The 25,223-nt window shown below is 37.2% G+C and overlaps 1 protein-coding gene across 1 annotated transcript in view; it reads left to right on the plus strand.

Moving 5' to 3' along the window:
• The window catches only part of NAALADL2 (N-acetylated alpha-linked acidic dipeptidase like 2), a 217,548-nt gene that overhangs the window by 26,772 nt on the left and 165,553 nt on the right, over window positions 1-25,223 (plus strand). The window contains exon 3 of the mRNA XM_085301193.1: window positions 7,596-7,746. Coding sequence (XP_085157319.1) covers window positions 7,596-7,746 — 151 coding nt within the window. The remainder of the gene's footprint in view (window positions 1-7,595; window positions 7,747-25,223) is intronic.

Consider the following 25,223-nt stretch of genomic DNA (forward strand, 5'->3'; position numbering starts at 1 on the left):
TTTGACAGCACATACATCAAAATTTGAAGACCTTACCATGATGCAAAACAAAATTTTGATTTTGTATTGTTCAGGTATATAACTTCATACATCAGGAGCAGTTTGTTCTCAAGCRCAGTACATTTTCCACCTTTCTAAACTTGGAGTAGCCTGTCGCTTATTGGGTCATTGTTGCCCACGTTTCTATCTATTTGCAGGTTTATGCAGCTGGATCCTTTCCCTGTTTGTTCAGTATAGCAATTGCTTTGTTCCTTAGACAAGCGCAATGTTTGAGCTGAACAGGAAAGATACGTATGTTTGTTTTCTTCATCCCAGTGCACTCAGCCATTAAACTGGCTGTGTCCTCCATCTCCTTCACTATCTTAATTTAGCACGTTGAGGATGGATCAGCAAAAGCCTAAACGTCTTAGGATAGTATTTCACGGCAAAATTCTTATGAATTCTGCCCCTAGACATCTGACATGGGAAATGTAGTAGCAAGATTAAACTTTCAGTGTTCAAAAATTAAGGGAGAGCCAAAATGGACTTTTGCCACCTTACTTGTTAAAAATTTGCAAATTGAAGGATTTATATAAAAATGTAGATACGAGTATTTGTTTTTTTCAGCCTTTAGTTTTGATTGTCATACTACTGCAGCCCTTAAGCACACTGTGTTATAGTAGATGATTAAGAGGATGGCAGCATCTAATTAAATCTGCACTAAGCATAGGTTTTCTTTTTTTCTGAAGGAATCTGATTCAGGAATAGAAATACATGATGTCAGTGAGGTCTTCCAGCAGTTTAAATGGCACTTTATTCCTGCTTGGTAATTTTAGATATTGCCAATTAGTAAAATGAGGTGGGTGTTCCATGTGCAGCCTCRTGATTTTAATTGGAACTTAAGTAGAAAAGAGTAATTAATAACTTATAGCCTGTCCAGCTAGTAAAGCTGTGTTTCAGATTAATGAACCATGTCTTTTTCACATTACACTATGAATTGAAAAAACCACTAGACAGACTGTCCAGTTGCTGTTATTTGTCTAATTAATGTTGATCATTGCACTGAAKTGTAATGAAAACAGGAGATACAGATCCTGCAAATGGTTGTGAATCTGTTTAATATTAAGCTCAGTAGTTTCRTTAGCTTCAGAGAAACTTACTTTGAAGCATGTGATTTTTTGTTTAGACACTCCGTACACATCAAGACTTCTGATATTATGAGATTATCTGTCTACATCTTTGTGTGGATTACATAGAAGGGGCAGAGAAAAGATTGACAATTATATGTGGGCAGTTAACACACAAGCAGGAATGTGCAGTAAGTTTTTATTGTATGAATGTGTGATATCCAGGTCTTAATATGTTAACACTGAGTAGGCTTGKAAATTCAGAATCTAGTTTTAGGAGGAGGAGATGGTTTGACCTAAGTTAGTAGAGATCGTATATTATGCTGGAATAATAACTTGATCCAGTGTGAATTTTGCTGTACTTTCTGTAGACAACAATGAAAAGCCTTCATTGGCTAGTGTCTAATGAACTGTGGTCATTTATACTAAGGTAGATGTTGTTAGAGAAAAAGTTACAAAAGCTGTATCTGGAACAAACTGAAGTGATGCAATGCACCAGGCAGTGCAAATTGAAATTTAAGGAGTCCAAACTGACCTATTTAAAAAAAACAAAACAAAACACTATCRGGGATCTTTAAAGTGCCTGTAGCTAAAGCATGTTTGATCTCTTTAATAAAGTTACATTCCTTTCCCAGTAAGAGATATATTTTTGATGTATRTTGTTTTTTGCAATGAAACTGTTGATAATACTAAATTAAGAATGGAGAGAAATGTTTTCTTTATTGTAGCACTTAAAGCTTTGGTGCTTTTGGAACACTATACCAAAGGAACTCCTGCCCAAAGCTTCTTAGTTTCTTGTTAATTATTATGACGGATTTAAATTTTCAGATTTTCATATAAAGCTGACGAAAGTGGTAAGTTTCCAGTTTATAGTATAATTAATTCAGTTGTGATTTACACAAAAGCCTCTTTCTGCTACGTTGTGGGGATACTGCAAAAAAGCCTTTAAGAACAGTGGGCAGTTACAATAAATAGCCTAATATTATTTATTAAGTTGGTGTGTATGGGCGTGACGATACAATTTGTTTGTCTGTGTGTGTGTGTGTATATATATATATGTATATGTGGTGTGTATGTGTGTGTGTATATATATGCGCATGTGCATACACACACAGACATACGCACACTTTCACTGATGCAAAATATACGCATATGAATGTCTTCTAAAGTTGAGAACTACATTTTGAGGCATTTTTGGCTTCAGACAGAATGTATGCTAAAAGTCATTTTGGAATGTAAACTTTTTAATTAAAYACCAACATAATTAAAATATTTGATTACTAGATAAAAGGAGAAATCTCAAATAGCAGTATAGAGCTAGTTTATATTGTTTTATTTGCAGTCATATTCTAGCCAGTGTTTGATAGTGATTGAAGGTCTGTAGGCTTATGCAATGTAATTGAAAGCAGATCCAACAGGAAAATGTCAGTGGATTTCTACTGAAGCCAGTATTGATAAGCTTGCTGTAACAGTAAGATGTATTAGCAATCATATAGTAAAATAAAGAAATTGGTTTCATTTTTTCTGGCACAACTGTTTGATTTATCACATGCTGAGAAACATTTACTGRTGTATATACAAACTGTAAAGTGAGTTTGAAAGTTGTTCTGTTTTAAATTAGCATTTCTAGGTATATTGTTAGTACCACTTGTTTTTAGTTAAGGATTTCTGTGATGCTAGAAGTCATTTATATGGAATTGTAGGGGRAAAAAAAAAAAAARMTTTGTGTTTGACTGAGTATCTTGTATAATGTGTATCTCAGTAAAAGAACAGATTTTCCCCTGGGTTGCTGAAAGGTTTTTCACAGCTTTGTTTCTCGTGGTTAGATTTTGTGATGTCTAATTTGCAGTCCAAGTTTCTGTAAGCTTTTCCATCTCTCTGCCACTGTTTTGTGGTATCTTATGTRGACTCTCTTCCTTCCATTAAGGGGTAAGCCCTCCAGTTTTTCTTAACACTATATCATGCATTAGCAGGATGTTCCTCTTCTCTACTCAGTATCCAATTTTCATTAATTTTTAGGAATATATTGTTTAGGATATTTTCTTCTATGCAAAGTCTGTAACAAACCAATCTAAGGGTTCAGTTGTTACCATGGAACAAGACACGTAAAGGGACAAGTGTAGAAAGCAGAATGAAGTCTTACAAAGGAAATATTATGTTAGTAATGGGACTGATAATCTCCCTTATAAAATATAGCCATTATAATTTTAGGGAGGAATAAAGAGGAAAAGATGACCTTTACCAGGAGACGGGGAGGCGGACAAACTGAAGTGCGACTGTAGCCCTCTGCTCATATAACATCATGACTGATTGCAGTGGCGTTTCAAAGAGATGGAGAACTGCCTGCAGACAGTTGTGCAGCAAGGTTCTCAGAAAGTTTAGCWGTATTTTGGCATCATTTGCAAATTAAAATGAGGATAATTGTGAAAAAATAGTGGCTGTTTTAATAAATAATTGGTCAGTTGATCCAATCCACAGTTATCTGCATCATCTTTTCTCTAATGTGTTCATAATCGTGGTTAAGCAGTGCTGTTTAGGAATGTACTGTGTTACATCATCAGTTAATCACAAATGTAAACAGAATTATGACTGGGAATCAACTAAAGAGAGAGAAAAGGTGCCCTGCTGGCTTATTTCAGGCCCTGTYTACCCTGCAGGTTCGGCACCAGCTGGTGTCCTAACTTGCTGCAGTACACACACTACCTTTAAGCCACTGGGGGCTTACTGGATGAGAGGAGATAAGGTGCTGGGATGCATTGGAAGGATGGTTTAGAACGCCCTTAACTGGCTATTTCTGCACTCTTAGTTGCYGTATTGCAGATGAGACCAAAGCTTGATGAGTTGTTCTGCTCTGTGCCTTGGATTTGCCAGCTGAAGCTCGTCCCTAAATATGTTTCTTCATTAACAGAACAACAGAACTGTACTGACACAGCTACACTTCAGTTTCAACTGAGAAGTGAGAACACGTGTTTTCAAGCAGCTATATAAAGYAATAAGTCAGGTTTTTAAACTTTGTGATGCTCACTGGTTAGAGGGCAGCTGGTCCAGTGCACTCCCTGGGCAAGAATAAAGCCTGATTACCTGATTGGTCTTGTGCTTCTCTGTTCATGGCAGGTACAARGATAGTCTTAATTGGGAGGAGACTAGAAGAAAAGATATTTGGGGGGAAGGCTGCTCTCAGAYGAAAGGTGACAAATACAGCTTCAGGCAAGTACCTGCTGCATTGCTGCTCTGTTCAGCTATTTATTTAAAGAGAGCTCTTGAACATTTTGCCAGGGTTCCATAGGTAGAGGCTTCTCCTTGGTAGGTTTGTTCCTGTGTTCAGGTCACTTAAATAACCCACTGATGAAGCATTCGTTCAGGTAGACACTGGCTTCAGGAAAGGGAGAACAAACAGGGTGGTGACCCCCTGCTTTTTGTTACTYCCTATCCAGCTAAGAGTTATGCTAAACTTCCTAATTTTTGTGCTAACAGCTGTCTGCCAGTAGGTTTTTGGTCAAAACCCAATAGTAAAGCTTGGCTCAAATGTAAAGTACAAACCTAGTCTCAGTTACATACATGCTGAATACAACAWGCACAAAAATGAAGCTGTTTCCTCAGCAGCATTCAGAGATGATGTGGTTAAAATTGAAAGTAACTTTGAATTTTCCTCCGTTATGGCAGAACCAAGTGCTTGATACCATTTCAACCTGTCCTTGCATAGAAGTGGTTTTATTTACTGTTCCAGGCCAGTTTCCCCCACCCTTCCYGGAAACCTGGTTGTGGTGTTAGGGTGCTTTCTTTGCTTTTGATAGTCCAGACTGGTGCTGATTTTCCATTGAAAAGGGGAATTGGGARTCATTTAGGGGACAGTTTTAGTTTTGTCCAAGATCTGTAGTCACRCATAAGTTATATGTGTATCTGAGAAAATAAGCTGGAAGTGCTGCCTGCARCTGTTGTTCTGCAGTAGTTCCTTTGCAGATACTGTAAGAATACCTTAACCTGGTTTGGTGTGTACTGTTTTGGAAGTAATGAGCCTAAATGAAGAGGTACTTTGAGTGCTGCCTTATACATACACCTGAAAGCTAGTACAAACTAGTTATGTGACAGAGCTTTTGATAAAGCAGCAAATGTTTCATATTAGAATAAACTGAGTCCAGAATGTTTATGGCGTGGTTTAAGAAATAGTTACTTTTTTTTTAAGCGACTTCAGAGACTTACGTAAAGGCTGAGAATTCTGTAATAGTGAAGGAGTATTAAAGAGTCATCAGCACTGAAAGGGTTAACAGCGGGCRCCAGAATCTTCTGCTTCTTGTCAGTGGTTCTGATGTTTGCATTTTCTTCCCAAACATTGTGGCTTTGGGAGAAGGAGAAGACCTACCCCCCAATACAGAAGAGGCAGATTCTGCTGTTGGTTAGATCATAGAGCGGAAGTAATGCTTTGATTTTAGATGGATAGGTATCAGTTTTTTCTGAAGAAAAGGGATTTTATATTATGTCTTCAGTAGAGTTTAAAAAAATACTGACTTTTTTTTAAACAGTACAGTATTTTGTACTGGGGCTCTGTATGGCTGTTAAGATGTTGATTTTATTTAAGAGGAAAATGGAAACAACAGTAATTGACATCACAACTCTGTCAACTATATCCATAATAAACAATGTCCCAAAATTAAAAAGCAGCAATTATAGCTGAAGCTTGAAAGCTGTTACATAATTTTGCATGTACAACACAACTTCTCAGTAGAGGCTGTAGTCATGGCAGCAGTGGTTGCAGCACTTGGTGAATTAGAGTTATGTAGTTATTTTCCCTCTGCGAAACAGAGGAATTTAAGTAATTTTTGTTAAATACAAAGTTTTAAAAACTATTCTTGAATAGATGGCTGCATATGCTTCTTACCTTCTATACTATTAAATTAGAGGTGAAGAACAAATATGGATGCTGGGAAAGAAAAGACTGTTGTTGTAAATTATGACTATTATATCACTTAGCTACATGTCACTTAACTATATTTGTTCCTTCTCTTACAGAGTTCCCAGTCCGTTTATTTTACTATCAGTTTCTTGGCTGAATATCTGTATATGAACCTAAAAATGGGAGCGCATTACAAAAACAAACCAACCTTCTGTTACGGAAATTTTTATTCCTGCATGACATATCAGGACTTTCATCCATTTTTAACCTTTCAATAAACGTGCTACTCAATTATGATCTCTCAGTGTTCATCTGAACACCTGTAACCTGTGTACAATACACAGACARCATAATCTTTGAAGGCAAAATTACTTCTGTCTGAAGAATTAATGTACTTCAGTGTCCCTGCTGTAGTCCTCAGTCAATTCCAAATATGCAGAGCCTTAAAGAGAAAGGTCATCTCATTTCATGAGAGCATTTGCCACGTTGCAGTTTGATTTCAGCTGCTACAGAATAAAATCCCTTTGTTTTTTAAATCCTCTGTAACAGGGAATGTCTGGGATTTTTCAGTCAAAATGGTTCTGTAGGCTGCTGTAAGCTTTGGTGCTTGGATGCTKTCGTCCTTAACTTTGGGGAAGCCTGCCCAGTTTGCTGCCCTAACCTATAGATTCTTTGGAAAGGCTAATTTCCAGTACCAGGTCAAACTGAGATGTTGTAATAAGATCTCTAACAAAAACTGCCCATTTACTAGGAGGCAGACTCCAAAGACTGAGTAAGCTAGATTGCTTTTTGTTTTTTTTTCCTCCTCCGCCTTTTAAATGATCTAGGAACCGCCTGTGTTTTCTCTCTTAAGTGAAGAGTATCTGTGACCAGAAATCCTATGCAAGAATGATGCAGTACATGTAAACTTCTGTTATGTGCCACACAATTATGCGTGTCCTTGAAGAAGTAAACTAACCAGAAATATTATACTGTTAGTGACAAGGAAAATATGGAAGAGCTGCTTTAGTTTCAAAGCCAAAACATTTACAAGGTGGTATTAATATCACATGAAAAGAAGTTTTTAAAAAGCAGTAAGTCTAGCAAGTGCCTAGTGAGTAAAAATGGGGCTCCATTCTGGTATTTCTGTCTGTACCTTGTTGATCATGACCTACACTTCATCTGAATATAACCTGTGACACAGAAAACTTATTTGAGGGCTGTATCACAATAAAAGAGATAAAGATGTAATAGTAACAGGTTTCCGTTGCAACTTCAGTGAATAGTAGCACTGTATTTCCTCAACATACTGCATGTTATTTATTTTCAAATAAGAATTAATTTTGTCATTGGCCTTTGAAAATAGCTTTTAAAATGAATTTGGAAAGGTACTTGAATCAACTTCAGTTTTTAATTTTGTATTTTCAAATGATAGCAGCTGTATTTAGATTGAAAGCAGTTTGGGACCACACCTCTGTTCTGTTTATACAGTGCGTAGTACAATGAGAGCCTGATATTTGATTAGGCCCCTATCTCAGCAGTAATTGAAATAGTGTGTTTTATTATGTTTCGTTTTTTTTTTTTTTTTAGTAGTCATCTCTGCCTTTTTGTTCCCTCAGCTTTCTCTGTTAGAAGATGCAGGGTTTGGTGGTGTTCTTCTTTACATTGATCCTTGTGATTTGCCAAAGACTGCAGAACTTGCGGATAAAGCCTTTATGGTTTCCTTGAACAGTGGAGGCGATCCATCAACACCYGGCTACCCCAGTAGTGGTAAGTACTGTTCTAGGCATATTTAGCTAATCGACATTTTAAATCTGTGTAGTTTAAGTATGAGAGTTAAAGCAGTGAGCCAAGTCCTGTCTGAAATAAAAACTCAGAGTAAGGGAGCGCTGTGTAATGACAGCAGAGTCCACAGGCTGGACCACAGGTGACCCCACTCTAAATTTTCTTTATTGCTTTTTGTATTAATAATAATTCACACACTGCACCATTTTTCTTGCCTGCTTATTCTTTCCCTGTGAAAAAAGCAGTAATCCAGTGATTTCTAAACAGGTCCTGCTGGGTCTATCCCCACTGAAAAAAGTGTTTTTCCTTTCATTCTGTATCTTACACTTTCATGGTAATGGTAGTGGAAACTTCTGGGCATTAGCTGCAAGTGCAGTATAATCAGAAATTTGTATTTCAGATGATGTAAGAACAATTTATAATACCTTTGTGCAATTGCTGCTAGAACAGGATGTATTCTTTTTGCTTTGTTTCAGTTCATAGACTTGATTATTAGTTTTGYGTCTCTAAATAATTTTTCCAAGTATGGGAAAAAAAGAATTGAATAAAAAGAATTACATATTTAAGAATTTTATTTTTTGAAAGCAATGTAAATAGATTGGATCAGCAGCATATTTGACTTGTATGCACTACTTAAATCTCTGTTCTGGCAGTTCAGTGAATGTATGTTTTGCCTTTCTACTGTCTTTTCAGCTTTACAATCTTTTTTACTATCTAACTACCTGGAAATGTATTACACAGCACACTCTGAGTTTATAACAAGGCTTCATCAAGAATATTTGGTCCGGTTACTAGCTTAGACATCTGAAGTCTGACTTGAATTGGCACTAAATCAACTGAGGCAGTGCTGAGATGCTTCATGACTAGAATGGCAGAAAACAGAAATATTTGCCTGGTTGTCAAAGAAGGGTGTTAGCTGTTCACAGCGTGAAATGCCTTGACAGCTCGGTGGGAAAGAAATTGCACATTTTCTCAGTGTCTCAGTGTACCTGACCTAGTGTTCTTAAAAATGCCCTCGGAGCTGCAGAAGTAAATGTAACACTTTTTAAGCTTTATTCTTGCTCATTTCATGGAGCTATTTGAAGAATGGTTTGTTGTTTGTCAGTCTGGCTGCCTCCATAATGTTTTATTTTACCCTACATGAGAAGTAAAGTTAATAAAGACAAATACATGAACATGAGGATGGCACTTAAGTGTCTAAACCTTTTAAGTCGGTTTGCTGACAGTAAATGTTCTTGTGGGCTGTGTATATTCCAATCTCATTTGAGAAAAGTCTTGATACTACCAAAAATGATGATATCCTTATAGGTAGGTTGGTGGGTTCTGCTGGAACCTTTGCGTACCTTGTCTGTGCTTTCAAATCTCTGAGCACCATTCATAAGTAGGAGTAGACTATCGTTCTCCTAAAATCACTTATGTTTTGGTCGTTGAATGTAGTGGTGCTAGAGAGAGCTCGAAGGAGCATGTGGGAAAACTTTTTTGTTATAATTTTGTTACTGAAAGGCAGATGAGATGAAAAAATTTTGTGTGTTTTATTTATTTATTTAATTATTTTTATTCTCTGGAGACTAGTGAATCAACTTAGTTAGAGGTCGCTGACCTCTGCAACACATACAAATAATTCTGGAGTGCAAACTTTCACATGAGGGATGTCCTTGCATATAATGTATTTAAACAGCCTACATGTAGAATAAAAGTGCTGGATACCCAGAGTTGCCCATATCACTTCAGTTCACATGCACTGCAAGAGTGGAAGCCCCTTGCTTAATTTACTGGCACAGATTTGATACCATCTACACTTTACACATTGCCAACAGAAGAACTGTTACTGCTGCTGTTTGGGGACTACTCTATGACCATTATTCTGTCCTATTAGGATATTCCTAGGAATGTAAGTGATCCAAAGGAAACAAATAGATCAGCTAAACTTTGTTAGTCATCGCTTTACTGAAGAATGAGAGTAAACAAATCATTTTGTACTAGTTGAATAAGATACAGAAGACTTGTATTTCCATGCTGCTACTTACTATTTTTCAAATTTTTTTACTCTGAAAACAAATTTTTCTGTGGCTTCAGAGTATTGCACTGTTTCAGGTTTTTCCCTACGAGAGAATCTTCAGGAAATGATAATGTTTATGTATTTCTTCTCAAAGTTGACAACATTTTTTAAAATGGGGTTTATGTAATAATTCAGAGAGAACTTTGGAGCTCCCTTGAGGTTTTAGCTCAAATCATCTTCTGTCTCATGAAGATGGAAATGCAGTACTTCTGCATATGAGTTATTTTAGAGTAGACATTAACAGCTGGAGGATGGGTTTGAGATGCCTAATCCTTGTGAATGGGATTTATTTATTTATTTTGATCTCTGTTTAAAAGGAAAACAGGAAAACTGATAGGAAAAGACAAGTCAGCAGCTTTATTTGATAGTTTGTCATTCTTCTCCTCTTAAGACTCTCCCAATCCTGTATCTCTTTACCACCGTGTCAGTCCTGGAATAATTGTTTGAGCCTTTGTTTTAGTATCAGTTCTCTCTGCATGATTCTGGTTTCCAAGCACTATTCTCCTCCATTTCCATAAATCCTTGTTGTATTTTGCTGCTTTGGAAATGAAACAGRTCCAGTGCTTGGGATTCGAGCATATTTAATTAAGAAGTTTCAGAATGGGATAAGAGACTTGCGTAGCAAAAAGTATCCTGAAAACAGAGTTCAGAAGAATAGTGTCAAACTTGATGTGACTTCCCACATCTACTTTTCCATTTTCTAAATGCTTTTTTCCACTTTCTGAATGCTGCACTTTCTTTCCGCTTCCTTTGTATCACAGAGATACATGAGGTTTCTCTATTGCTATACTTCAGAGCCATTTTATATCAAATCCGTTTCCACATAGAAAAATGGCTCAAACGAAAATATGGACAGAGCCTATTTGTCARTCTTAATATGTGAATAGAAAAGGGGCATTGCGATAAGCATTAAGAACCCTGTCCCTGAGATAAGGTACATCGCAATAGGACTCCTGTCTGCAGTGGGGGACTAGCAAGTGTTTCATGAAGAGTTCTTCAAACAGTATCATAAAAAATATTTGTGATTTTAAAAAGCTGAAATATAATGGCTATTTGTTTCTAGTGTAATTTACTTTGAGAATTTTTACACAGAGGTATAACATTCAGGCAAAATAGTATATATAAATATTATTATTCAGAAATAGTCTGTGCTTCAGGTCACTGTGAATAGCCAGTTGTTTGAACCTTAATACAGAGATTTGAGTGAAAATGCAGTGATATACAGAGGGGAAATGCACAGGCTCCCCAGCATCGTAATTAGCGAACACTGTATTTGTGTAGGGGTGACTGACACCAGCATTCCTTAAACATTACTGTTGGGATTTGGCTACATCAGAAAGACCAGAATCAGTGAAATCTTGACCGTGTATTTCTGAAYGCTGGTCACAGTGGCTGTGTTGGTCTTTTAATTGATCTCCCAAGCAAAGAGAGTCCGAGTACTGACTGCACTAACCTTTTGTTTTTAACTCTACCTCTATAATGATCTTTATTTTTTTCAGAGCTTTTCTGAATCTAAATAAAAACTTTTACATCTTTTTGTTTTTTTTCAAAATCGGAACCTTCTGACTAATGCAACTTTCTAGTGAGGTAGATTACGTTTTCTTTTTCACATTTTTTATCGTATAATTCTACATAGGATTGGAATTCTGAGGTTGAATTAAGAAGTTGAGGCTTTCACTGAACATTGGCAATATAAATGAGCCATTGGAATTAAGGTGAGGCTAAAAATTACCTTTCTTTGAACATACTAGAATGATTCATGTTAATTTTACTGTTTAATGGAGAAGGGCTGTGGTGGGAATACTTTTCTTCATTATTTGAGGCTTAGAAATTAGATATTTGTGCAAGTTTTTAGCATTCCTAGGCATTCCTAGACAGTGGGAATAATAAATGTACTGTAATTCTGAGCATTAGAACAATTAATTCCATGTGTGTGTGTGTGTGTGTGTGTATGTGTATATATATATTTGTTTATATTTTAGCTGGAAATGACATGAAATAACAAGTCATTTCAGAGACGATTGGCAAGTTTCATGAGGCAGCGTGTGGTTACTTTTCTCTTGCTTTCTCTCTTAAGCCGTGTAGTGTGGTCTCTTGGGTATCTGGGGAAGATGACAAAAGTAGTAGTCCAAGTGTCCTAATAAGTAGGCAGTATTTCTGCCTTGTGTTTCTCACTGAATTTTTTTCACAGCATTTGAAAACCTTTAGGTTCATTTTTATTCATGAATTTTGCAGGATGTACGTTTGTTTTGTGTGTGTTTTTCTTGAAAAACAAACGGAAGCTATGTAATATCCTGCCTACAATATTTCAGTGGCCAGCTGAAGGCTACTTACTGACAAATATTCTTTTTGGGCACTCAGGCACTCCTAATCCTGAGTATCAGGCAGTGTGTCGTATTTGCAGTGCGGTTGTCTCTCCAATATTGTAAAGGTTCAGGGATTTTTTTTTTCTTACTGTAGCGTACACTTAAATAACAGTTACAGATTTCAGGCTGTGATAAAGGATCAGGAACAAATCCTAGAATTGAGGCTGCAGGATGTAAGCTTAACAGATGAGTTAGGAGAACATTCCACACAGATTTGATTGAATTTGTAGAAGAGTAATATTACTTGAAGGGGAAGAAAGCATGGTATGGTTTAACTTTAAAAGCCTTACTTTGTGGTCTGAGGAAAGCACTGACTATGATCAGTAACTCTAGTAATTGTTTCTGGCAACTTTCTTTTTTTAAGATAACATGCAGCAGCAAATGAGCAGCTTAAATGGTGCTCCTTGCGGTAGACTAGCCGACTGGAATATTCAGAGGTGTTGGATTTTTCATCTTTGAGGAATCTTTCAACAGTATTCACCATATTTTGATAGATTACAGCTAAAGTTAAAGAATGCCATTTATACATCATAAAAAACCCTGGACATCTATCTCTTTAGTAATGTGTCATTCTTTAATTCAGCTTAGCCAATTCCTCTGCACCGAATACAAGGAATTACTTGGAGTAGATGTAAGTATTTACATGCTCTGATGGAAATACTTGCCCACTTTATTTTTAGTCAGCCCTATGTTTCTGTATATTTACAGGCTTTCTGCCTGTCCTCACAGTCCTCTGCTTTCTGATATTTTACTCCTTTGAAGCAGACAGTTGAGCAGAAGTTAAAGAGATGATAGAACATTGTCTAACAGTTTTGACTGTGTGTATGGAACATATGATCTAAAATACTGTGTTTTAAAAAGTCATGATGATTTATAAGCTGCATTCAGCTCTTCTTTGTGTGCTCTTTCAAAGAGTTGTACCATATAAAAGTCAGATAGTTTTTCTACATTTGTCTTTGCAACTGTGGAAATAATCTCTTGGAATCACTTTATTCAATATTAAAGTTTACTTTTACTAATGACATCAGGTAAAATAAAAATGAGGATAGACTYAGTGTAAAATGGCAGTATTCTTTCAGAAGATTATGATGATGAGTTTTTACTTGTTTTCCTTCAAAATAGACTGAAGCCGAGGAGACAGAAAGTTTACAGTGCTATATATTAGTTCAGGTGTGTGTATATATATTTATATGTACTTTTCATCAATTTTTTTCTGCTTGTGACATATTTCAAGTGATCACTATTTTTAAAAAATCATATTTTATTATAACTAACCATGCTGTACTATCTGGTAAACTGTTTTATTTTCCATATGGAAAAGGCTGTAGTACTGCAATAGAGAGGTAAATCTTTAGAAAATACTGGCTTTTGAATAGTCAGCATAGTAAGTAATAATTTCAGTGGATTTTCAATAATACCTTGACCGCTAAGAGTTCAAAAGGTATTTAAATTCATGAGCTGCCTTTTCAGATCTGACAGCATACAATAAAAYAACTGAATTTGTATTTAAGCATCAAACTGTGTGGTCTGTGCTGTTTTTTCTTTGTTTTTTTTGTTTATTTTTTTCCCTTCTTAGCTTTCAGTTAGGGTCAAGTGTACTTAAAAAGTGAGAAAATCAGTTGGCCAGCTTAGATACCAAGTTATTTTAGGCTCACAAGTTTGAGATGTAGACTTGTGTATTACATAGCAGACAATGTTTTATGTTTTACTACCCATAAATTTAGCTTGGAGGAGAGGGACCCAAAACAAATTTGAATTTAAAATGCAGTGATCATACACCAGAGTACTGGAGGATTAAAAAAAAAAAAATACTGCTAGTGGTACTTGCAAAATTTGTGTCTTCTGACTATTGGAAAGGATGTACTGAGCCATGTGGTCGCAACTTCCTCAATTTTAAACAGAAAATTCTAAAAAAATGTGAATTTARTAGGGTAGAGGAATGTGCAATTGGCGACCACCAGTTGAACAAATTTGAACACCAATTACACACTTTTKAGGCTGTGAAATTAGCTTAAAGGAAAAAATATTCTGCCTAAAGACTCTCTGAAACCTCTTTTGTCAGAGCTTACACATCTAGTTTCTCAACCAGATCATCAGAATTGTTTTGCTCACGAAGCTTAAGTTAGAGAGGACTCTGCAATATCTTTGAAATTTTGTAGCTGCAAGCTACTAAACAGACTTGACACCCTACAGACCGTTTTCTAGGAGTTTCTGTTCYAGCAAAAATAGTATTTTCAATGGTGTTCTAATTAAATTTTTTGAAGCTCCACAACTCAGGAGCTTGTAATCCCTTTGTATCTTGACTGACAGCTACTRCGTCGTACTTCAGCTCAGTCTAATTTTGTGTGAGCAAGCTATTGCTATATCACTGCTTTTCTCCAAAAAGGGTGTTTGCATTGAAAATTTTACCTATTAACTTTGAAGCGCTTTTATTATTTGCTCATAAAACAGCAACCATGACTGCATAACAGTAGGTCTAGCTACTGTGTTGGGATMTGCTACTACAAAACTCTGCACACTTGCCATGTCCAGTTGACAATAACTGTCTTTGCATGGGCTGAGAATCTGGGATGAAGGATTGCTTTATAGCACGAAGGAGCGTAGTGAAGACTATGAGTATATATAGTCTGGTTGTATATGGGAGTGGTGTTAAGAATGGAGATGAGRCCCAAGTCAGGTTATTGAGGAAATGCTTTATTAGATTGCTGTGTATAGATAAGGAAAGAGAGAACTTTTGTTTGAAAAGGTAGAGGGGCAAATGTGCATCTCCGTAGATGACAATGCATATTAATACATTTGAAGAACCAGCTTTGACTGTCAGCTAGAGGCCAATTTTAGGGACCACTTGCTCTGTTGCCGGTTATCTGTAGTTAACTCCCTGCTCTGTGCATGTACTTTAGTTACTTCTAATCCTTTCACTTGTATAGTTTTTTCCAGTGGTTTCATTGYGTTACAGAAGAGGAGGGACATTTTTCAGAACCCAGTTAAGCTAATGGTACTTGAGTTTTCTTTCATCTAGCACATAGGMAGGAAATTTTAACAGCAAATGAAATTTAAGATTATAGCAAAAGCATGGATAGARATAGCAAACAGTACAGTCCCTTTCAGGTTTTTGCTACTTCAGCCTATAAATATACTTCTTTGTTYGCTTCAGCTGAAATACTTCCTTATACTGATATCAGGCCATTCAAAGTTGACTCTTCTTTGCTGAAATCAAGTGACACTGATATTGCTGATGTTTTGGGATCCAGAAAGGGCTTAGAGCAGTAAATGATTTCCTGTTGAGTGGAATTCTTTTGTGGAAAATGCCAAAACTTCAGTTATGCAGTGCGGGAACTGGGGGGAGGAGTGCTGATACAGAAAACTAACACAGAGTTCAGGTCATTCTTCCTTTCTCTAGTGTGTATCTATGTATGAAACTTAGGTCTTGCAAGATCATAATCGTAATTACAGTAAAACAGCCTCAGTGTYCTAGGTCTGTTTTCCCTTGTTCAGGCAAGCTGGATTTAAAACTGACTGTTATTTTTCAATCAAGGGCAAACTCATTCAAAAAAAAAACTTTTGGCAGAATGTGTTTGTTAATTTAGGCTGAATTTGGTTATAGTTCTGTTTGTAGAAGGGGATTTTTAAAAGCCGTTTTTTTTCCTTTTTAAATGCGAGTGTTGWGGAATGAACTAAAGTGTATGTGTGTCCCCCCCACACACACACACAAGAAGGAATATATTAAGAAACGGAAGGCAGTAGACATATATGTACAAATAAAGACATATATTTGCTAACAAGGGTTACATTTGCTAACAAGGCCATATATTTGAATGAGTGTATATAATAGTGTATTATCCTCCTAACATTCTTGTATACAAATTGGAATACTACAAAGTAACTCCTATATATTTTAAAGTTAACACCTGCAAGTGCACCTGTGTAGTATCAAGAGCTCTGTGAAGTCTACTGACTGTTTGAGCAATTGAAGGTGTAATTAGTTTTATAATTGAAATTTTGTTAATGTGGTTTGAATAGTGCGAGGTAGTGTAAACCAAGTATCTTTAATTCTGCTTGATCTCTGTTCCAGCCCACTGCTAACCATATTGAGCAGCTGCATAAAAAAGATAATAGTACCTCTTCCTGCTTTCAGACAGGTAACTCCCTCAGAAGTAAAACTAATCATCTTAAACTGGAGATATGAAAACTATTATATTATTATATAAATTTGTAGTATTATATTATACAGTACTACTACTGCTCTACAGAGTAGTAGAAGATAAAAGTAACTCATCATGATGTGGTTTTGGCCAGTTTTGAGAAGCATTTTGTTCTCTCTTATAGCTTTTTCAGATTTACATTGTTTTCTTTTCCTCAGAGATGGTAGMATCTCACTTGGTGGAAACAGAGAAAGGGGCAAAAACGGGAGAGAAGCTGTTGTTCTGACTATTTAGCTGCTTGGCTAACAATATTTGAATGGTGAAGGAGGCTGATGATCCAAGAACAGGAGAAATGGTATGCATAGGTCATCTGTGCTGAGAACCATAAAAACATCTCCAAAGATGGAGACTCCACAACCTGTCTGGGCAACCTGTCCAGTGCTTCACCATCCTCACTGCAAAGAAAAAAGAAAACAAACRCACACAAAAATCCCCCCTTATGCTTAATACAGGAATTGCCTGTGCTTCAGTGYGGGCCTGCTGCCTCTTGCCCTTTCAGTCGAYGTCGCTGAGAAGAGTCTGGCTCTGTCGTCTTCACGCTCTCCCCTCAGCCGCTTTCACACACTGAGGAGCTCTCCGCGGAGCCTCCTCTTCTCCAGAGGAAACAATCCCAGCTGTCTCCACCTCTCCCAATTGGAGAGGTGCCCCAGTCCTGTCACCATCTCCGTGGCCCTCTGCTGCACTCGCTCCGTTATGCCCATGTCTGTCTTGTAGTGGGGAGCCCAGAACTACGCCCAGGGTGCCAGGTGTGGTCTCCCCAGTGCTGGGTCGCGGGGAACACTACCTCCCTTGGCCTGCTGGTGATGGCCTTTCTCATGCAGCCCAGCACGCGGTTGGCCGCACTTGCCGTGAGGGCGTGCTGCTGGCTCACGGACAGCTTGGTGTCCACCACGACACCCCCCCCCCGGGTCCTTCTCTGCCCATCTGCTTTCCAGCCAGTCGGCCCCCAGTCAGTACTGGTGCATGGGGTTATTCCTCACCAGGTGCAGGACTCTGCTTCTGCCTTTGCTGAGCTTCATGAGGCTGCTGTCAGTCCATTTTTCCAGCCTGTTGATGTCCTTTTGAATAGCAGCATATCCATCTGATCTATCAACCAGCTGATGAATCCCAGTTTTGAATCATCTGCATACTTGCTGAATATACAGTCTGTCCCACTGTCAAGGTCATTAATGAAGACAAGAAGTACTGGGCTGCATGTTAATCCCTGGGGAACGCTGCTGATGACAGTTGTATATTGTGCTGCTTATCAAGGTTCTCTGAATCCAGCAGTTCAGCCAGTTCAGTTCACCTCAGTGTCCATTTATGTAGTCTCTGCTTACCAGTTTGTCAATTAAGATATTATGGGAGGCAGGGTTAATGCCTTACTTATGTCAAGGTAAACATCTTCTCTCCCCTCATCCACCCAGCCAGTCGTCTCATCATAGAAGGCCAGGTCAGGTTGGTCAGATGTGATTTTCTGTTCATAAATCCATGCTGACTACTCCAAGCCACCACCTTCTGCTTCGTAAATTTGGAAATAATTTCCAGGATTATTGGCTCCATCACCTTCATGGGGATTGAGGTGAGACTGTTGAGCCTGTAGTTACCTTGATCCTTCTTGTTGCTCCTTTTGAAAATAGAGACATTTGCTTTCTTGGGCTCACAGTGACACCAGCTAACTCTGTCAGCAACTCATGAGTGCATCCTGTCAGGTCTTACCCTGATGGGTGAGCTTACCTCTTGCTCTATAGCTAGTACTCTCTGAAGCTCTTTGTTCCCTTAGTCATTCCTCTGAATGTCATCCTCCTAATGTCACAACCTACACTTAATACAGCAGTCTGAACACTGAGGAATACTGGTAGATGAAGTTTCTTAGGTATGGCAGGATGCAGGGTTACAAAGTGCATTCTGAGCAGATAAGTGGAATATCGTGTCCAGTGAGATGTCATATGTGAGAGGAGCTTCCTCTCTCTGGTTGCCCTCTGCTAGATGGCCTATAGGAGTGATGTAATGGAACACTGTAGGCATACACGATTCCTAAGTGCACTCAGTATGAGTGTAGACATGCTGACTCCTTCCTGTTTAGAGACAGTAAAAGACGCCTTTTTTTAGGTATGAGCGTGCATCAGTTTTGATGCAAAACTGTCCTCTCCTTTCCCCTAGTCCATCAATTTAAAATGCTCTGGTGATTGTTCTGTGGAAGTCTAGAGCTTTGGGAAAAGGGGAATATTGGAAAAAGTACTTGGGAGTAGAGGTGGCCAGTTGTGCACTACAAGAAAATTTCAGAAATGTGTGGAAGATCTGTAACAGTATGTTGTGCCACAGAAGAAGCTCATCAGGGAAATACCAGCAAAGTAGGCAGTCTCAGTTACCAGTGCCTCTTTCTTCAGTGCTTTTGGAGTAGTTCTGTGTGCAGTGATGCTAGTCAGTATTTGCTGTGTGATGCGTACAAAGCCAAATCAGGAAATAATCATTTTGTTGTCAGGTGCTTTTGTTTTCTGACATGTTTTTCATATGCAAAAAGTAGGCTACGAGAATGATACGAATAAACCTTTGAAACTTTGGTAACTGTTTCAATTTCAATTAGGACAAGTATGTATAGCTTCAAATACCTCTTACATGCTAACTTCAGATAACTGACAGCTGGGTCTATTGAATCAGGAAAAAACAATGAAGCCTCTTCAGTTTAAAACCACACTGAAGTTATAAATGTTTTAGAATAGTAATGTAATGATTTACATATTTCTTTAAAACTGTGCTATGGGGACATCCCTTTACAAAATAGATAATGAACAAATGCTTGTGCTATCTACTTGGGAGGTGCATTTTTTTTCTTATAACAGATGTCAGCTAAAGCTGAGACTTTCAGACAGTCTATTCCATTTTGATATAATGCTCATAACAGGGAGATTGATATTAGAACAGCTGGCCAACTCATGTTTTAAAATGCCTATTTTTTTTCCAAACATCAGCAGTCTTTCAACTTGTCCACTGTGCAGTTTTTTCCAGCCCTAGTTTAATCCAGGACAGCAARGGATTTTCAGTAATATTTTGCCCACTTTGATGGAATTGAACCAAGCATTGCTAAGCCATTAGCAGTTAAAACTCGGGCAGTATTAATTTCTGCATTGTGTAGAAGCAGTTTTGCTTTTCGCAAGAGTAAATACAGCATATAGATGAAGTAAAGCTAAGAACTCATTCCATAGGCAGCTACCTCTGCTCCCTCCCTAAAATCACTGTCTTAAATGTGACTTTGAGTTTCAATGATGAAAGGCAAAATAGCCCTCTGTGCAGTAATACTATGTGCTGCTAATCCATTGAAAAAATAGATACATCATCTAGCATGCACTATCTTGTTGAATCTTTTAGAAACTACTCAGAATGAGCAGGTACAGGCTTTGAGAAGATAGTATGAGTAGAGTAATACCATAAGTAGTACCAAAAAGTATTTCTAGTGAAAAAAGGGGGGCAAGGAAGAAGAGAAATTTAGTGTTACCAAAAATATAGGTATCAAGTGAGTACTACCATGGTTAATTTTATTTCATACTTGCATACTTTTTTTTTCTTTTAGGGAAAATGGTATCTTGTAAGCCTCGTGATAGTGGAAGAAACATAGAAATGTAGCTTGACTGCTGTCTAATTAGAAAAAAGAAAGTGAAATCCAACAACAGAATTTAAATGAGGAAAGCCTCTATGAATTTTAAGTAAGTTTGATAATTGTTAGACATTACTCACGGTTTTTAAATAACTTTTTATTTGAAAATAGAACCAAAACTTAGAAAAAAAGCCTTCTTAAACACTTAGTAAAGACAGAAACATTATTCCTCCCTGACTATAGAGTTAATGGAAGAGGCATGTAATGATTTGTGGATTTGCTGGATCTTTTGATTGGAATATGCTGCATTTTTTTCTTTGCACTCCTCTTAGTTGATCTGATGTGTGAATTTAGAGGGATTGCGAGTGACACTAGGAGAAAAAGAAAGTTGATGTACTAGTTTACTGTGTTGATTTCTTGCTTTTCTATTGTAGTAATACATGAAAGTTAACAGTTTTGTGCTCAAATGTAGTTTAGAAATGTTAAACACAGTAAACCCCTACCTCACTAATGTCTTAAAACCTTCAAGTATTCAAAATCTACAAAGAAAAATAATTCAAATAAAGATTAGGCCTTGTCATATAGCACCTTAAAGGGTGCAGAATGGTAGTAATATCAGGGTAACATAAGAATGGCAGGATAAATTCAAAATGTGAGGAAAAGAACACATGATATTCACTAAAAACAGAGGCTGGCAGGTGTCAGTGAAAGCAACTGATTTAGTCCATTTGCTACTTGTACATTATTTGACCTGATTATTCAGTTCTGATGTTCTATGATCTGTGTTCTTTTTAATAACCCCTTTTTCAGTGTATTTCTCCTCCACTGTCCTCTTGAAGTGACTGCTGTGTCTTCTCCTGAATTCGATACTGAATCTCAAGCATTCTCCGAAGAACTTTAAATTTAGTATACTAGTAAGGCAGAGGGAAGGATAATACTGAGGACTGAAACCATGCAATAATTTCCGCCCTTCAGGATGGAAACACGTTGTTCTGATCAGTGCTGACGGAGGTTCAAGGGAACACTGTTGAAAATAATTCTATCCCTGGAAAGCCCCTTAAAAATGTTATATGAGGCCCACAGGGAAGAAACTATTCCATCCCCTCTGCAGCCTGAATTGTTTGAAGGGACTGAAGTTTTCTATGTTCCAAATATATGTGGAAATATTTGCTCCCCACTTTCAAATTGCAATTTAAAACCTAATGTTACCAATTAACATTATTTGCCCATGAACACTGTATTCTCTGAAGGTGAAAAAGTGACTAAATAGGTACGTAGAGTAGAATTTTCAGTTATCACCATAAGTCCTTTTTGCAGAATAAAAAGTGAGAGAGGTGCTTGTAGGACTAAAATTCTGATCGTTTGAAAGTCCATGGGCATTTTCTGTTGGCCTGAGTCAGAACTTAGAATTTTCCACCCCTGAGTTACTGCAAGGTCAAGTCAATGGATATTAAAAGAAAAATAAAAAATAAAAAAAGTCACATCTGTGTAGCTTGTGCAGCAGCACATCAGAAAACATTTTGAAGTTGAGTGTTTGGGAATTAATTCAATTTGCTAATGCATGTCCACACATCCTTCCCTGCTGTCATTACCTCTGTATTCTTTCTCTATTATTATACAGAGCTTATTTTCCCTTTGGAGCAGATACTGTTTCCTATTTTCAGAGCAGACTGGTAAGACTGCTATGCTAAGACAAAGTTTGAGCTTTCATCCTGATGGATTCAGCTTTTCAAACTATATAGCTTATAGTGTGTATAGATACATGCAACAGTATCTCCGTTCTTGATCCCTATAAGCTGTTGGACAGATTGGAGGGATTCCAGCAGTGAACTTACAAGCAACCTGAAGTACTTTTATACCTGTCATTTTAAAAGGTTATCTTTTCATTGACTTTGAACTTCTGAGAGTGGAGGTGGCTTTTCATTTTCGTTCCAGGAGGTGGTCTCCTGGAGATCTGAGTTGGACCAGGCAGGAAAATAGAAGCTACTAGCATCAGAGCAAGCAATATCTCTGTATACTAGCAGAGAACATTTGATAAGTTAATGTTTAATTTAGCCAGGCTATTGGAAAGTAACTTAATCTGCGGTCCAACTGTTGTCCAACTTCAGTATGCATTTTTAGGTTATATAGAATTGGCATACTTCATCTTTACTTTTAGTAAACTGATTTATATGATACATTTTTTATGTGGCCTATACCCTTTCACTGGAAAAATGTTGTCATTTGAAGTCACGATTAAACTAACGTAAGAAATGTTATATTAGATTTACAATTGAAAATACTATTCCTTTACAGTAAATTGAAAATGCAGTTGCTTTACAGTATAGGAAGGACATGTTTCTTTGTCTTTTATTTATATCAGTATTTGAAACGGCATTCTAACATTGTTTCATCCCGTAGCAACATCTTTATATTCATATAGCTGACTGCAAGATGCCTTAAGCTATTTTACACATTTTTATTAACAGTGTGAAATCATGTGGGTTCTTTTTCAGACGTTATATTCAGCTTCAAGCCTTTCTTTGATAGGTGCTAGTATGAGTTCCCTCATTCTTTAATCTCTGCTTGTCCTGTGATAGGAATAGGAATTAATGCAAATGTTCTTCCTTAATAATGTGAACCGTTGTGAAACAACGGTTTACAATGTGGAAGGAATGTAAGCTGTTCCTCTGATGTGATGGCTGAATGAGCCATCACAGGCCTAGCTTGACACTTAGTTTTTCCATTCTTTTGGCTCACTGCCATGTATACTGTCTATCAGCTCCATGTGACAATGTCTGTATTAATACGGCCCTATCTGTTACCATGTTTTTCCATAAATGTTTTCCATGTCAGTTATAAATGTTGGACCAGTGATCCTAATTTAAATGTACATGATGAGATTTCTGTATTTAAGGACATCAAAATATCCTCTTTAATGTAATAAAACTTTACTATTAAAGTTTTAATAGTAGGCCTAAAAAGCCAAGTAAGTGCTCTCAGTAGTAGTGGATATAGATTTCCCTCTAATTTTTTTATACGTTGAAAGTTGTTTGTTAGAAAGTGTTCTGAAAGCTGGTACTTAGATTATACCATTTTAATGGTGCACGTGTTTTTATGGAAATGYATCTATCTTGCATAATTTAAAAATTGTCAGTAGCTGCCCATTTCAAGTTCATTGGAGACATGTTTAGGAAAAGACAAACACTTTCAGTGAAGAGGTTGTCACATTGCTACATGTATTTTTGCATTTCTGGTTCCAAAATTCCATCTTCTGTGGTTTTACATACTATTTTAACTGAATGTGATATTTGTCTATCCTTCCTGTTTTAAATTGTTTTGTAATTTTATTGATAGCTTAAACAGCTGCAGGATACAAGTGGCATGTGAAAGTGATTCTAATGTATAACATCTTTAAGTGCTTCAGGATCATTAGAATGAGATATAAATTTGAGTGCATGCTGCGGGGAGACCAAGGCTTTGTGTTATTTGAAAGCAAGTCTTTTGGTGTTGCCAACCGAACCAGCGAGTTTTTCCCTGCTACACTGTAGCACTTTCATCTGTTGTTACTTCTGCACTTAGTGAACGTTAGTGCTGATTTGCAGAAAAAGTTTATGCCGTTTTGCTCTGAAGTACTTTCCAAGTACGTACTTTGCATAATGTGTCAGAAATGGTCATGCAGGAGTATGATTTTCAAGTTAGGGCTGTATCAGAAGCGGTAGCGGTGCTTTGCTGGCACAGGATAGTCTGTGTCCCCTGAAGAGGGAGGMGCAGTTGTTGAGACCGACACCGTCGGGTCACCTCGCGGCATACTGAGCGCCTGGCCAAGCCCTGTCTCCTCTTAGCTGTTGCCCTTATTTCTTATCTGTAAACCATTTGTTGAGCCCCTCTGCCTGTCTCAGGAAAATAGAGCATGGCTCCTGGCTGCAACAGGACTAGTTGAGAATATTAGTATGTAGTAAGACTAGTGACTGGGAAAACATTATTTCCCTGTTGAGGATAAAATGCTTTTGATACCAGCAGTTTTGTGCACCTTTTATTAGGTGCATAATGGATGCTTCAGAGTCTCTGAACTCTAGAACTTGTTATGTTCTGAGGTTCTTCAAGAAACATTGAGTATGAAATGGAGCTGTATAGCTAAATTAAATTTTATCCTGTATGTTTCAATAACATTACTGTGGAATAAATGGAAAGAACATGGCAGATTAGTTGTAACATATCCTAGTAATGCCTAAAGAATGTAGGAAATAATGCTTTACTACTGCAGATTAACACTTGATTTTTTGAAATCCTGCCTTAGAGGGGAAAAAAAATCTATTTAACGTAGATAATACCAGTATGCTACTGTGCACAGCGCTATAAAATAATTGACAGATCCAGTTTTATTCAGTTAACCTACCATTTGAAGATAACCTAAAAGTAGTTGGGTTATTTTTGGAAGTACCGAAAATACTTACTGTATTGAACTTCTCTGGAGTTAACAGTGTTGAAAGTATATGTGAATGTCACTAGTTCATGTCAGAATATTAACCTCAGTGTAGTTACCTGTACACTAAGCACTGTAAATTATTTAAGTCAAAATTTTGAAAAATAATGATTCAGTGTCATTTTCAGAAACTTATTTTGTAAGTCTTTATTTCGTTAGAGGTTAAAATAGTCTTTGAAAATTAGCATTCCTCAAAAAATTTTACATTGTTCATCCAAAAATCAAAACACCAGACTTCTAGTCATACTTCAGTCTTGACTTTCAAATCTTAGTAAGAATATCTGTTCAGCCAGTCATAAGCTGCTGTAAACTGACTGCAATAAAAATATGCTAACAGATGATCTGTTCCTGTGACTGTGAACACACATTCAGACTGTACAGTTGTAAAACAACATTATAGGCTATTATCTGGGAAAGAAAAGGTTAGCTTAATGGATAACAAGATGTTAACATTTTGGGTTAGTTTTGTTTTGCTCAGTAACAGTTACCTTTTAAATTTATGTACCATTGAGTCCTATTAAGGTAATTAGGAACTTTGGGTTAGTGAGAAACTTTGGGCTTGAACTCCAAGGATTTAACATTCTCCCTTTATGAAAGGAAGGGAGAGGGGAAGAAGTCCTACTAGCAGGTGACTTAGGAATGCGTTCCTTAAACGGCATGTAAGAACCATGGATATTGCACGTAGGTTACATAATATGAATGACCTTCCTCAACTCCCCCAGCAAAAAAATGCCACAGAACAAAAACACCAAAGAATTTACTGTTGCATAGAAAATATCGCTAAGGGGAAGATGAA

The sequence above is a fragment of the Rhea americana genome, unplaced genomic scaffold, assembly GCF_003343005.1.
Source record: "Rhea americana isolate MKP2758 unplaced genomic scaffold, rheAme1 scaffold_174, whole genome shotgun sequence".
Classification (NCBI taxonomy): Eukaryota; Metazoa; Chordata; class Aves; order Rheiformes; family Rheidae; genus Rhea; species Rhea americana.